At 50.3% G+C, this 14,587-nt stretch overlaps 1 protein-coding gene and 1 long non-coding RNA gene across 2 annotated transcripts in view; one reads left to right on the forward strand and one right to left on the reverse strand.

The window, feature by feature from the left end:
* Positions 1–1,844: 1,844 nt before the first annotated feature.
* LOC130513301 (uncharacterized) lies at positions 1,845–3,923 on the reverse strand. Its single transcript, XR_008946671.1, has 2 exons — positions 2,788–3,923; positions 1,845–2,630 (listed from the first exon to the last, which is right to left on the reverse strand). It is a non-coding gene; the product is annotated as an uncharacterized LOC130513301 (long non-coding RNA).
* Positions 3,924–3,981: 58 nt separating this feature from the next.
* kcnh5b (potassium voltage-gated channel, subfamily H (eag-related), member 5b) overlaps positions 3,982–14,587 on the forward strand; it is a 36,169-nt gene continuing 25,563 nt past the window's right edge. The window contains 6 exon segments of the mRNA XM_057012018.1: positions 3,982–4,219; positions 6,482–6,605; positions 8,123–8,229; positions 8,511–8,639; positions 12,250–12,365; positions 14,029–14,421. Of these exon segments, the coding sequence (XP_056867998.1) occupies positions 6,583–6,605; positions 8,123–8,229; positions 8,511–8,639; positions 12,250–12,365; positions 14,029–14,421 (768 nt within the window). The 5' untranslated portion in view covers positions 3,982–4,219; positions 6,482–6,582.

Here is a 14,587-nt window from a genome sequence, read left to right on the forward strand (position 1 = left end):
TGTAGCGACACCAACAGGTGAGCTGAGGAGCTGCAGGTGGGTGAGGAGGAGGAGCGATGAAGGTGCAACACGTGAGTTTCTCTGGTCAAACCCAGGTTTAGTTTGAGGTTTCCTCACCGAATGAGCTTCAGAACTCAACCCGAAGTATATTTAATAAACGGTTTATACGAGGGTTTTGTTTTTTTAATATTCAATGATTTAACTGTGTTTGACCGTGAAATACGGAACATAAAGACACTAAGACAAAACGCGGCTGTTTAAAAAAGACGTAATGCAGATTTGAAACGTTCATATTCTATTAAATAACTTCGCTAATTATGATTGTTACAGGCGATTTGATTTGATTTGATAATAACCAACCTACGCTCAACCAGAAAAGCCCCTTTAATAGCAAAAGAGCAACATCGCCGCCTACCGTGAAGTACACAATAGACCCAAAATGGAAAACAAAATGTTTATTTTTTTAGCCTGCACTGTATTGAAAGGCGTAAACATCGTGTGAATATCAAATGATATATAAAAACCAAAAGAAAACCCTATCAACTAAATTATAGTTTATTTGGGTGTTCCGTTTAAATGACGAAATAAAAACACAAAGTGCAGTTACTGGCGTTGCCGGTAGATGGCAGCAGTGGTTCAAAGTTCCGAAAATGCGCGGTAAATTATTTGTGAGTTAAATTAAATCGGTCAAACAGAAACGCAAATGTTTTTATGATTTTATTTTTTCAAATTCTGAAATACCATGTCATAAATTGCGTAAAAGTGCCGTACACACTGAGAGGGGAAGAAAGCCAAACCAAGAAAGTAGTATGAAAGAATCCCTTTAAGATGACAGATCTCCCATTTGTTTCACCTCTAAATTGGGGTCAGGACTGTAGCTGGTCACCAAATATCTAATTAGCTTCACCTGTCCAGCAGAAGATTCACTGTCCTCTAAGATTCACCCACATTCTATCTCCATTAGGTGGGCTGGGTGTAATTAGTGGAACGCTTCAGTGCACACTCGGCATACTTGTATTAAAAATGCGTCCCTGTGGGCGCCGCTGGAGGTTTTAGCCCTCAAAGCTTCTCAGCTGAGCTGCTTCCTGCAGTAGCGTAGCATTTTTACACATCACAGCTCCATTCATCCCCTTTTTCATTGGTTATTTTGTCATTTGGAGGAACCTTCGAGGATAATTTAGAAGCTTCTGTCTCAGAAGGTTCTTCTCCACACTTGCTTTTTACACTCACACCAGAGTCCAGCATCCTTCAGCCGTCTGGTGACACAGAAGGTTGTTGGGCATCTCCTCTTTTTATATCCACCACTGATCATTTTTCTAACGTTTTTATTATTAATGCCGACAAAAGATGAGAATCAGGACTTATTCATCCTTTTCTGTCCGGCTGCTTCCCCAGGACAAAATATCTTTATTTTACTTTCTTCTCTTTTGGTGATTATTTACAATTTAACTTGGACCAATCACTGACCTCCAAATAAGAGAAACGATCAAATTCTGCTGCTCTAACATGTGGCAGCCAGTCAGTTACTGTACTGGGAACAGAGAATGTTGAAGGTCTGAAGCCTCCCACAGCTGCCTTAAATAACAGCACACACACACACACACACACACACACACACAACACACACACACACACAACACACACACACACACACACACACACACACACACACACACACACCTATCGAAACTCTAAAGTAAAGTAAAGTAAAAATCACAAACGTTCCCAGCTTTGGGTCTTAGTTTGTTCTCCTGGTGGATTCTTTCTCCTCAGGAATGTTGTAGATGATGGAAAGCTTCCACTGATGCTCAGCAGAGCTCCAACAGACAAAGACTCCACTTAAGTTGTAACCGTTGAGCACTTTAGCTCATTAATAAGAGTTGCGGGGCTTTAATCTTCTTCTGCAGTGTTGTGATGTTTTAAAAGTACAGAACACTCCACAGAGACACCAGGAGAACATGGAGACTCCACAGAGACACCAGGAGAACATGGAGACTCCACAGAGACACCAGGACAACATGGAGACTCCACAGAGACACCAGGAGAACATGGAGACACCAGGAGAACATTGAGACTCCACAGAGACACCAGGAGAACATGGAGACTCCACAGAGACACCAGGAGAACATTGAGACTCCACAGAGACACCGGGAGAACCTAGAAACTCCACAGAGACACCAGGAGAACATTGAGACTCCACAGAGACACCAGGAGAACCTAGAAACTCCACAGAGACACCACGAGAACATGGAGACACCAGGAGAACATGGAGAATCCACAGAGACACCAGGAGAACATGGAGACTCCAGAGACACCAGGAGAACATGGAGACTCCAGGAGAACATGGAGACTCTGATTTCTGCTGATGGTGCAGTAGTTTCACTGGTCTGGGACCAGTCTACACGCTGGAATGGTTTTTTCTTCTGGTGCTGATGTTGCTCTTTTTGGCCGTGGAGCTCACCAAGGTGAACAGTGGACCAGGAGAACCCGCCAATTATAATGACCACAGATGTGTTGCTGATGTTTATGTGGCATCTACTGCACGTCTGTCCTGTCCAGGCAGAAGATCCCCCGTCTGTGCCTCCTTCAGGTTTCTTCTCATGAAGGGTTCTGAGGATCTGAGGTCTCACCTGGGCAGATCAAGATTTTGAATTTGATTTGATTTGTGAGGTCAGGAATCCCAGAATGTCGACACAGCGCAGGTAAATGTTTAACAGCCGAGGAACTCAGAAGAAACCAAACCTACTTTGTCAGAAGCAGCAGCTCGAAACCCGATATCGTGCTCACCTGTGTGTCCGTATAAAGCAGATAATCCACCCGTTGTCACGGCGACGGAGTCTGTGAATAGTCCACTGTGGGCGACGGGTTGAGTCACGGAAACTTCTGCTGGTTTTGTTTCTCCTGCAGAGCTTCAAGTTCCTGCTGCAAATGCTTCCAACACAAGATGTTGGAGACCAGAAACCATCTGTCAAAGTTCTGAAACTCCGCTAGAACCTTCTCTGTTCCACGTGAGGAACACCTGATGGTCAAACTCCAGGACCCGACGGAACCTTCAGTCATCGGCCTGGAGCTGTGGACCATCCAAAGGTTGCCGGTTTGATGCTCCTTCATGTCTGAAGCAGGTCTGTGGTGACTAAGGTCCCTGTTGGAATGAAGGTTCAATAAAATAAAAAATCCCTCCAAGATCAGGAGGTTCTTGGATGAATGATGATCAGGTGAAGAACATCACAGGAATGTAACTGATGGTGTTGATGGCCTTCACACCAAAGCTCAAAGAGAAGCTGAGAAGGTTTAATTTAAATGGATCAGTTTGCTGCATGTGGAGCTTCTGGACCTCATGCAGAGCTTCTGGACCTGGAGTGGAGCTTCTGGGCCTGGAGTGGAGCTTCTGGACCTGGAGCGGATCTTCTGGACCTGGAGCGGATCTTCTGGACCTGATGCGGAGCTTCTGGACCTGATGCAGAGCTCCTGGACCTGGAGCGGAGCTTTTGAAGCTGGTGTTAAACTTCTGGACCTGGAGCGGAGCTTCTGAACCTGATGCAGAGCTTCTGGACCTGGAGCGGAGCTCCTGGACCTGGAACAGAGGTTTCTCTGATGAGTCTCTGATGGTTGCGAACAGAAGGTTGGTGTCAGCTGGCTGGAGCACCGGCTGATGTCCCCGTTGGCCCTCAGCTCCCAGGAGCCCCATTAACTCTTCATACCAGTAAATGAGCGTTCCTCAGGGGTGGAGAGCGCGTGTTAGCTTAAAACATGAATAAATATAGACTCTGTGTCAAAGGTCACACATTTATATTTACAGAACTGAGGAAAACTCAACCTTTTAACACAGTAAAACACATGAAAACCCAACAGCTGAATTTAAACTCGCCTCTTTCGCGGCTTAAATAAAGTGTCGGTTTTAAATCAGACGCGTCTCCAACAAACCCGCCAGCTCCGTGCGCGCATGCGCGCTGCGCCGCGGTCCGGCAGCGGGGCTGCGGCGCCTCCGCCGCGGATCAGTGCGCCCCGAGCTGCCAGTGCGCACGGTTACAATGAGCTTCCCCACCGGGCCGACTGAGAGCCAGAATCGGAACCGAGCTCCGCGCAGCAGACGCACCGCCGCAGAACCCGAGCGACACCGACACCGGCTCCGCCCGCCCGCAGCAGGATGCCCGGGGAAAGAGAGGGCTGGTGGCACCGCAGAACACTTTTCTGGAGAACATCGTCCGGCGGTCCAGTGGTGAGCGGAACCAAGCTGCGTGTGTTTTTAAAGGGGTGGGCGTGGGGGTGTTCCCGACGGCTCGGACCCGAACTCTGCTGGAATCCTGAAGTCAGGCTGGTTCTGTTTGCTCGGTTCTGCTCTGATGGACTTCACCTGTTGTCAGACCGGGTTCGTGACGCACCTGAACAGGTCTGAACGTGTTTGTGTGGAGTTCTGTTTACGCGCCGCTTGGAAGCTCCGCTGTGTTCAGATTTAAGTTTGAAATAATCCGAATTTGTTCAGGTTGTGTTATTGGAGATCAATTTAACCCACTTCTGAGCTCCTGGATTCAGTATTGAGCCATTTTCTGTTCGCAGAGTCTCTAAAATTGTTTTCACGTATCATTTTACAGCGCCGCTCTTTTAAAAATGTGGAATATTTGACATTTTCTCGCGTTATTGATCGTTTAAATCGGCATTTCGCTGTAGTTTGTGTTGGTTCCGTCAGTCTGGACCCTCTTTTTTTGTCTGCGTAACGATTCCACGCGGACTTGGCACCGGCCCGCGCGCGCTCCTCTGATTCGATTGATTACTTTCTGTGTTCCCAGAAGTCTGTGCGGCAATTGGCCGCAGTCGGATCAGGGCCGTGTGCGTGCGTGTGACAGGGGTAGTGGAGTTGGGGCTCCGCTGACGACCATGTCGCAGGTTGTGCGCGCGCGCGCGCGTGAGAGCTCGCTCGCTGAGTCTTGAGGACGTTTCTCATCTTTTTTCCGGTTTTTCCGGTAATTTGTCGGGTTTGAGCTCCACAGCCCGACAGCAGGACATCAGGTGATGTTCCTCACAGAACGTCTGGACGATGGAGGCTCTCGAAGGCGCCTGACGATTGGTGACCAAACGTGTGTTTCAGCATCTGCAGCTGTTCCAGATGTGCTGATATCTGCTGAAGAGCACCAGGTTAAACCCTTCAGCTCGGACGGTCCTCCTGTTCTGCTTCACTAAGTTCTAAAAACCTTCTTGATTTGAGGCAGGAAGTATGAACCCCGGTTCTGAAGGCCCGCTTCAGCCTCCTGCTGCTCCTTCATGCAGACAGTTAGCATGAAATGAAAGGTCAGTCCAGTGAGACGTCCCTGTGAGAAGGTTCTTCCCAGTGCCTCTCGGGTGATTGCTGGATCGGGCTGGTCTGTAAACAGAACCACCATCACACACCAGCAGCAGCAACGATGAAGGAACAACCTGAAACATCGTCGGGAGCTTCTGAAGAACCTTCATGGATCCGTTCCCAGGGTTTAAACGCGAGAGCGAGCGAGCGAGCGAGTGAGTTCTTCTGGCTGCCCAGTGAAGGTCCTCAGATGTATTTTGGGAAGACACATAATCAAACTGGGAGAGGAGCTTCTAAAGGGAGAAGGAGTCCGTCACAACACTGAATGATTACCTGCCAAACCAACAGGAGCTGCAGATTTGTCAGCGACTGGAGGACATTTATCTGCTGGTTCGCTCATTAATTTCATATTCCTGCTGGGAACGAGGTCTTTTCCTGACCTTTTCACTTGGATTCTTGAGAATATCAAATATTCAGCTTCACCAACGTCGAACCGCGAGGACAAAAGTGCCGGTTCGAACAGACGACCCGGGCGAGAACGCCACAGCTAGCCGAGACTTAGCACACGTCTGCTAGCAAAACCACCTCGAAACGACGTCAAAACCAAAAAAGTGAAACAAACAAAGAATCATACAGGTTGAAGCTTCAGAAGATGGTGAGGAGACATTTGGAGGTCAGTGATTGGTCCAGGTCTGAGGCAGCTGATGATGTCACGTCTCTGATGAGCAGAGAATCAAAGGTGAAAAATCATCCGAAAAACAAAAAACAACAACTTTTGGCCCAAAAAAACTCCATGTAAGTAGTTTTTTTGGCAGGAAGGCGGAGAGGCGCACTCGCCGCTTTAATTTCAAAGGTCGCGCAGTGGGCGGCGGCTTTGATGCCCCGTTAGACGGACATCAGTGGGGGAGAGGAAATAGAAATACGGGCTTTGATCTTCCAAACCAGTGAAACCAGTTTAAACCCAGAAGCGTCCCAAATCACAGAGATCGTCTTTATCGGCAGAATATTTCATCTGACCCGGTTTAAATGTGCGACCTTTGACCTGAACGTGGGTGCGTCGGAGCGTTGCCGCGGTGACGGGTCTGACCTCCGATGTGGTTCAGATCAGCTCCTCGCGTCCTCAGAGGAAGCCGAACACGAGCTGGTCCAGCTGGTTCCAGGTTCTGGTGCAGGGACTGAGCCCGTCTGTCTCCCGTCCTGCAGAGACCAGCTTCCTCATAGGCAACGCCCAGATCGTGGAGTGGCCCATCGTCTACAGCAATGACGGGTTCTGCAAACTGTCGGGGTTCCACCGGGCCGAGGTGATGCAGAAGAGCAGCACCGTCAGGTAAACGCTGCTTTACCGGGAGGTCAAAGGGCACCTTCGTGCTTTTAGCTGCTCTTTTTAGACTGCAAAGATCTCCGAATGGGACATTTTGGATTCACTTTCATCCATTATTCAAGTCCAGTCGCTCCCTCTCTCTCTGGGAGGGAGATTACAGTTCCTCCGCTGTTTTCCTGCTTCATCCCTCCATCCTCATCCTCAGAGTCTCCATGACGATGCTGTTATTTACAGACGGAGCCTCAGAAACCAGGCAGGAGGTTCAGACAGATCAGCAAAAGGAACTGGAGGAGGAGAGGAAAGGTGTGAGGAGGAGGAGGAGAAGAGTGAGGAGGAGGAGAGAAAGAAGTGAGGAGGGAGGAGGCGGATACAGTGAGGAGGAGGATAGAGGATCAGAGGATGAGGAGGAAGATGTGAGGAAGGAGGAGATGGAAGCGGAGGAGGAGAGCTGTGCCTGAGGAGAAGAGGTAGAGGAGGCTTCGGAGAAGAGTTTCTAGGGAGGAAGAGGAGAAGAGTGAGGCTGAGAGCTGTTCTTCGTGTCTCCGCCCCGTTCCTCTGCTTCGTGCTCTCTTTCTTCTTCTCTCTGTCCTTCTTCTTCCGCTCCTCGGTTTTTTCTCGGCTTCGCCGCGTTCTTCGTCGCGCTTTTTCTTCTTCTTCTTCGCGTTCCGGCCTCTTCTTCTATCGCTCTTTCTGCGGCGCTCTTCCTTCGTCGCGCGCGCTGTGGGCTTCTTCGCCCCTTTCCTCTGCTTGTCTCGCTTTTCTTCTTCTCGCTCTTTCGCGCTTCCTTCTCCTCTTGCTTTGGCTTCTTCTCGCTTGCTTCTTTCTTCTTGCTTCCGCCTCCTTTTCTTCTTCCTCTTTTCTTCGGCGTCGCCGCCCGTGCTTTCTTACGCGCTTTATTCTTCTTCGTCTTGCTCCCTCCGTTCCGGCTTCTGCGCCCCGTGCCGCGTCGTCCGGCGCTCTGTTGCGGCGGCGGCGCGCTGTTCTGCGGCGCGTCTCTGTGTTTTCCTCCAGTTTTTCTGAGTTCAGTCATAATTTCCACCTCAGTAAACCAAACAATGATGCAATGGACTGGGCGTGGCTATGGGCGTGGCCGTGGGGCGTGGCTTTGGGCACTGCCAAGCATCAATAATGGGACGCTGGCTTGCTGCCCCCTGGTGGTGGGGTTGTTGAGATAATGGGGTTTGGTACAAACGCCACAAATGTTTTCATGTCTTTTAAGGTTTCATTTATTATGCACAGGAAACATCAACTCATACATGTTTATATGTCAAACTCCACCGAAAGCTACATTAGCAGTTAGCATAAATGACTGATTTCACATTTCAGGAGCTGAAAATAGCAGCAATCGTACCCTATATGTGTCCTTTGAGAGAAACTTCCACGAGTCCTGGTTGGCATCCTGGACCTGCCTGCATCAGATCGGGATCAGTTCTTCAGCATTGAATACAGCCACACCAGCCCGATCGGACCCTCCAAAAGTCCTCCTGGTTCCGGGCTGATGGCTGCTGTGCTTCCTTTCGCAGTTTCATGTATGGAGAGCTGACGGACAAGAAGACCATCGAGAAGGTGCGACAGACCTTCGACAACTATGAGTCCAACTGTTTTGAGGTTCTGCTGTACAGAAAGAACAGTGAGTGTTTCTAAATGGAAAGTTCCGCTTTTCCTCTTTTAAATCAAAGTAAATCACTTGGAATTCTTCCGGGTTTCAGGAGAAAATGATCACTTGTGTAAACGGAGTCCTGGTGCCTGAAGAGTCCTGACAGTAGATCCATGATGAGGCCTCATGAGCATTAACCTTCCTGACTCTTCATCTAAGAATAAAAAACCAGAACCGATTACTGACGTTAATACCAAGAAACATTGTCAAGTCAAAAATTGTCAACCATTGAGAGCCTTCAACTGTCTCCACAGGAAGTCCGGTGTGGTTCTACATGCAAGTAGCCCCCATCAGGAACGAGAACGACAAGGTGGTTCTGTTCCTCTGCACCTTCAAGGACATCACCCTCTTCAAGCAGCCCATCGAGGATGAAACCACCAAAGGTGGGTGAGCAGATTGGATGGATGGATGAGTGGATGGATGGTGGATGGATGGATGGATGGATGGATGAGTGGATGGATGGATGACTGGATGGATGGATGAGTGGGTGGTGGATGGATGAGTGATGATGGACGGATGGTGGATGGATGGTGGATTGATGGATGGATGAGTGGATGGTGGATGGATGACTGGATGGACAGATGGATGACTGGATGGATGACTGGATGGATGGATGAATGGATGGTGGATGGATGGATGGATGGATGAGTAGATGGATGGATGGATGAGTGGATGATGGAAGAGAGGAGGATGGTGTTTGGATGGATGGATGGATGGATGATGTATGGATGGATGGATGATGGCTGGATGGATAGTGGATGGATGACATGATGGATGGATGGATGGATGATGGATGGATGGATGGATGAGTGGATGGTGGATGGAGATGGATGGATGAGCAGCTCTGTTTTGAAGCAGCGGTTTGTGTCCGTCAGCGTCTCTTCTTTCACTTCTGTCCTCTCATCCGTCTCTTTCATCTTTCGTCCTCCTTTGATGTTCCGGCCTTTATTGTCTTTGTTCCAGTCCTTCACCAGACTTCTCCAGTTTTCTTTTATTTAAAGCTTCCTGACACGTTAAAGGTCGAGTCTTTCAGGCTTCAGAACGTTGCGAGGACAGAAGAAACGGCGTCCCTCCTCCATCCTTCATGTCTTTCCTGTCCCTGTCCTTGTCCTCACGTCTCATCTGGGCGTCCCACGTCTCCAGCAGTCAGGTTGTGTTTGAGGACGTCAGGAATCACGGGACTCGCTGTCCTTTGTGCCCCCTACTCTCGTCTGTCTGCCCCGGGGGCATCAGCGCCGCTGACGGCCGAGTGGGTGCGTTTGCCCGTTGACATCCTTCACCCCTCTTGAACGTGCACGTACAGTAACACGTGCGTGCGCACGCCGGCGGTACCTGCCTGGAGGTGTCATGTGACCGCTGCGTCGGTGATGCGTGCTCGCTGACACGGGTGGAACACGTAACGGCGGCTCGAGTTTATCGGCGTTGTCACATGTCTTTGATTTGGATTTTTCGGATTCGTGGTTAAACTGGCTAATGCTAACAGATTAGCTTGTTGCTTTACTGTGAAGACCAGAGGTTTCAGGTTTCCTGGATCTTTGTGGAGCTGGAGGTTCTTGTGGCGTCTGACCACCAAACAGGTCCGAGTTTTACTGGGTCGACTGGAACAGATCAGACTTCATGGACTCAAGGAACTCGGCTGCAGTTTGTTGTTGGCAAACAGTTTTATTGATTCGCCAGAAATAGGCTCCATTATGGGTGTAGCGCCACCTAGTGGCCATTGGTCGGTAGATAAATCTGTTTGCTGACCTCCTCTCTTCTCCTCTCCTCTCCTCTCTCCTCTCCCCCTCCTCTCCCTCCTCTCCTCTCCTCTCCCCCCCTCCTCTCCTCTCCTCTCTCCTCGTCCTCTCTCTCCTCTCTTCCTCTCCTCTCCTCCTTTCCTCTCCTCTCCTCCTCCTCCTCTCCTCACTCCTCTTCCTCTTCTCCTCCTGCACTCTCCTCCCCTCTCCTCTCCTCCCTCGTCCTCTCCTCTCCTCTCTCCTCTCCTCCTCTCCTCTCCTCTCCTCTCCTCTCCTCTCGCTCCGTCCTCTCCTCTCCTCTCCTCTCCTCTCGCCTCTCCCCTCTTCTCCCGCCTCCTCTCCTCTCCTCATCTCTCCTCTCCGTCGTCCTCTCTCTCCCCTCCCCTCTGCCTCCTCTCCCACCCTCCCCTCCTCCCCTCCCCCCTCCCAAGGGGGCGACCCCTCTCCATCGTCCTCTCTTCCTCTCCCCGCCCTCTCCTCTCCTCTCCTCCCCTCTCCTCCCCTCCTCTCTCCTCTTCTCCCCTCCCCCCTCTCTCCCCTCCGTCTCGCCTCCTCCTTCCCCTCTCGCCCTCCCTCTCCCTCCACCCTTCCTCCCTCTCCTCCTCCCCTCCTCCCCTCCCCTCCCCTCCTCCCCCCCCCTTCTATAATGCATGGTGTCCTATATAGAACATTATGCTGCAGGAGACTGAAGCAGAGTTACGATGGCAACTTTGCTGTCGGCACTTTTACTGCATGAAGTGAAGAAAAGTAATAAAGAAGTAAATCCCAGATTCCGTGATCCCTGCAGTCGCCCTGCCTCCGTGTTCTCTAACTCGGATATTCTAATATAATCAAGTGGCTTTAATATTTGGGCTCATATCAAGATGCACAGGTGAATATTGGCAGCTAGCTAACGACTTTACTGGGATGAAAGTTTAAAGGCAGATTTTAATCCTGATCTTGGCTCCTTTTTTACTATAGATTACACGATTGTTTGCTGATGATACTGTGGTATCGGTTTTGAACTGTCAGGTTTTCTTCTATTTCATTTATTTTCAGTGGACTGTCAGAGCAGCATGAGGGACATGAGGGACGAGCGTGCTGCTGTGGATTCTGAGTAAATATAAAAAGGAAATTGCGAAACAGGGGAGTTCATTTCTGTAGTTCTCCACCATTCTCCTGTGGAAAAGGCTAATGTGGGGGGGGGCAGTATTGTCTTGGCTACTCCTCACAAAGCTTTTTCCATCCTCGGGTGTCCCAGATTGTCGTGTAAATGTTTCCTCTGTCAGTATCTCATACACAAAGCTAACGGTTAGCTACAGGCATGTGATCAGCTTCAGCGACTCCTTTTTTTTGTCGATTTTGAGCAGCAACCATAAAAGGTTCCGTAAGTGCTGCTGCAGCACTTTTGCCTCCAGGAAACATGAAAACAACTCCGATGTGACAGAGAGTGACTGGTTTTCTGTAATATGCAGCCAGTTTGCGCTATTAGCATAGAAAAAAATAAACATAAAGGCGAGCGAGCGGCCACACAACAGAGCGCAGGACCGTTTTCCTGGAGGGAAGGTGAGTGATGGGCACTGACGGCTCAGAATAAACTGTCCTTACTGAGGGACGGGGGGGTCAGACCGCTGCAGGCCTGGCTGATAAAAGCTATTTCAAATATCACTTCCTATTGGTAATGGTCCCTTCAGAGGGTCGGGTCGATCGCCATGTGCCACCACGGTCTCTGTCGCCGCTGTTGCCCTTTCAAACATTTGATTTTTATTTTTAGGGCAGCGCAGTCGGAGCGCCCGTCTCCCAGCAACGCGGCACAAGCTGCTCCGTCGTGTGTCGGGCAGAAGTGAAACTGTTGGTTGTCGGTCGCCCGGCGCAACGAAACCTGAGAACCGAGCGCTCGGCAGCGTCCCTGTTGTAAAAGTTCATTTTTTACAGTGTAATACAGCTTTTGAAGACCGTGCCACCTCTTCCTGTTTCGGGATGTGACGTCATCGATCCCCAAAACTTCCGTATTTCACCAGGATTGAGTGTTTGGTATCGATCCCCTGAAGGAGACATTGTCCTTCTGTTGGGACGTCCATGGGTGGCAGAGCTCGTTGGACAGCTGCAGGCTTTGTCTTCTGCTCGTGTCCAAGGACACGTCCTGCAGGGCGGGTTCCTGCCGCGTCCACGCTCTGCTGCATTTATCCTTCAGATCGATGACGAATCGGGATAAGATGCGATGTCCTGACTCCTGTCCCTCATTGTAAACCTGGCCTTTTCTGTCTCGGCCCTGTAGGATGGACAAAGTTTGCACGACTGACGCGGGCGCTCACCAACAACCGCAACACGCTGCAGCAGCTGGCGCCCATCAGCAAACCCGAAGTCAGCCACAAGCAGTCCAGACTGGCGGAGGTGAGCTCCAGCACGCACGGAAACGGCTAAAACCGTAGCAGAATAAAAAAGAATGACTTCCTGTCTCTCCTCGCGTCTGGATAATGGACAGCCAGCGTGATGTCACTAATGTAGCACAATAATCGACCACTCGCTGCTTTCATAAAGTTAGGAACACGAGCTAAAAAGGCTAGGCTAGTCCAAATACAAGCTAGCAACCTGTGAAGCTAACAGCAATAGGGCATCATCTAGCATCATTTAAGCTAGTTGGGATAAAATCTGCTGACGAGACAGAACACAAACATGAAACACGTTTCCCTCTTACTTGGGCTGTTAGGTAAGCTAGCCTGTTAGCATCATTAGCTGGGCCTCTGGACTGTGTTCACTGTTTGTGCACAGGTGACCTTCACATGAAAGTTTGAACCTGAGCATTGACGTGTCTGCAGTTCCGTTAACACGCTAACCTCCCCAACACTGCTGGACAGGCACGGTTTCCTCCGCTGATGCGGGCGCCATGAATATTTGAAGCCTGAAGCCCGGTGCTGCGGGCACCGGCCTCGTTTGGTCCTTTTTTATTTTGGAGATGGTCTGATTGTTTTATTCACCAACTCTGTCGCCTTTAACCTGAAGCGGAAGCTGCTGAAGTTCTGGCAGATGTCGAGGGGAGGAAGGACGATTGAGATGTTGAGCTTCAGACCTTTTAGGATTGTTCTGGATGTCATAAATCTTGGAGCATCGCTCCAGTTTAATCGGGTTGATTCTGGCTGATGCAGCATCCTCCTGTCATCATCATCATCTTCATCATCAAAGCTGCTTATTCATGAGTCTGCAGATTTTAGAAGACTGGATTTAAGGATGCAATGAAGAAGCTGGAGGAAGAGAAAAGTGAAGACTCGCTGGCAGAGGGAGGAAGAGGAGGAAGAGGAGATAATTCTCCAGTTCTCCCGGCCTGGGCGCCAAAGAGCCGTCGCAGGTGATCCATCCGCTCGGCGGCTGAAAGGCGCAGCTGCCATCTTCCTCTTCGAGTGTCACATTCGCACAGGTTTCTCTTCCTCCCTGCTCTTCGCCTGGACTCCTAATTGGCGGTTCCGGCTTGAAGCATCGCTGAGCCTCTTGACCGGCGTCGGTTTGATTGACGGCTTTGAAAGCGGGAATTTAGAGGAGATGGCGGAGGCCTGTGGCCCCGCCTCCACGTGTGAGGGCAGATGAGCGAGTGGAAGCTAACTTCCGTGAGTCAGATTTAGAATTTGTAGCGACTTTAATGAAAGTGTCAGCGTGTTGAGGTCACCGCGCCGACTCTACAGCAACCAAGATGGCTGACGTGTTTCTGCTGCCGCCATCTTAAATCTAGAAGCTTCAGGCGCCGCCACCCTGTGGGCGGAGTCTGACCTGGCGCCACGCAGATTTTCCTCATTTAGCTTTCATCACTTCCACTAATTTCCTCTTTTCTCTTGTTTTTCTCGACCCTTTTTCTTCAGGCAGCTCTGAAAAATACCAGCGTGGAAAATGTTTCAATCCTGAAACTTAATCGTGTGTGAAATAATCAGTAAATGTGCTTCTAATTTCGCCTCCGTCATTAAAGAGATCTGATCTGCTCCATCACGGCTCTGCGTTCTGCTGGTGGGGAGGTTCTTCTGCGACCCGGACGTTGCCATAGTAACCAGGTCCCCTGTCCCGTCCACAGGTGCTGCAGCTGAACTCTGACATTCTCCCCCAGTACAAGCAGGAGGCCCCGAAGACGCCCCCCCACATCATCCTGCATTACTGCACCTTCAAGACCACCTGGGACTGGGTCATCCTCATCCTCACCTTCTACACGGCCATCATGGTTCCCTACAACGTCTCCTTCAAGACCAAGCAAAACAACATCGTGTGGCTGGTCCTGGACAGCGTGGTGGACGTCATCTTTCTGGTGGACATCGTCCTGAACTTCCACACCACCTTCGTGGGGCCCGGCGGCGAGGTCATCTCTGACCCCAAGCTGATCCGGATGAACTACCTGAAGACCTGGTTCGTCATCGATCTGCTGTCCTGCCTCCCTTATGACATCATCAACGCCTTCGAGAACGTGGACGAGGTACGCTATGATGTTCTGACTGCGTCGTTCCCACCGCCGGCCACCGGAGGGCGCTGCCACGAGCTGCGTCGCGTCGCTATTTCCCCGTTGCTCTGATTGTCGGCTGCTGTATTAGAAACATATGCTTCCTGTTTGACTTTCAAATTTAGAGCACCGGACTGGGAAA

Source organism: Takifugu flavidus, chromosome 16, assembly GCF_003711565.1.
Source record: "Takifugu flavidus isolate HTHZ2018 chromosome 16, ASM371156v2, whole genome shotgun sequence".
Taxonomy (NCBI): Eukaryota; Metazoa; Chordata; class Actinopteri; order Tetraodontiformes; family Tetraodontidae; genus Takifugu; species Takifugu flavidus.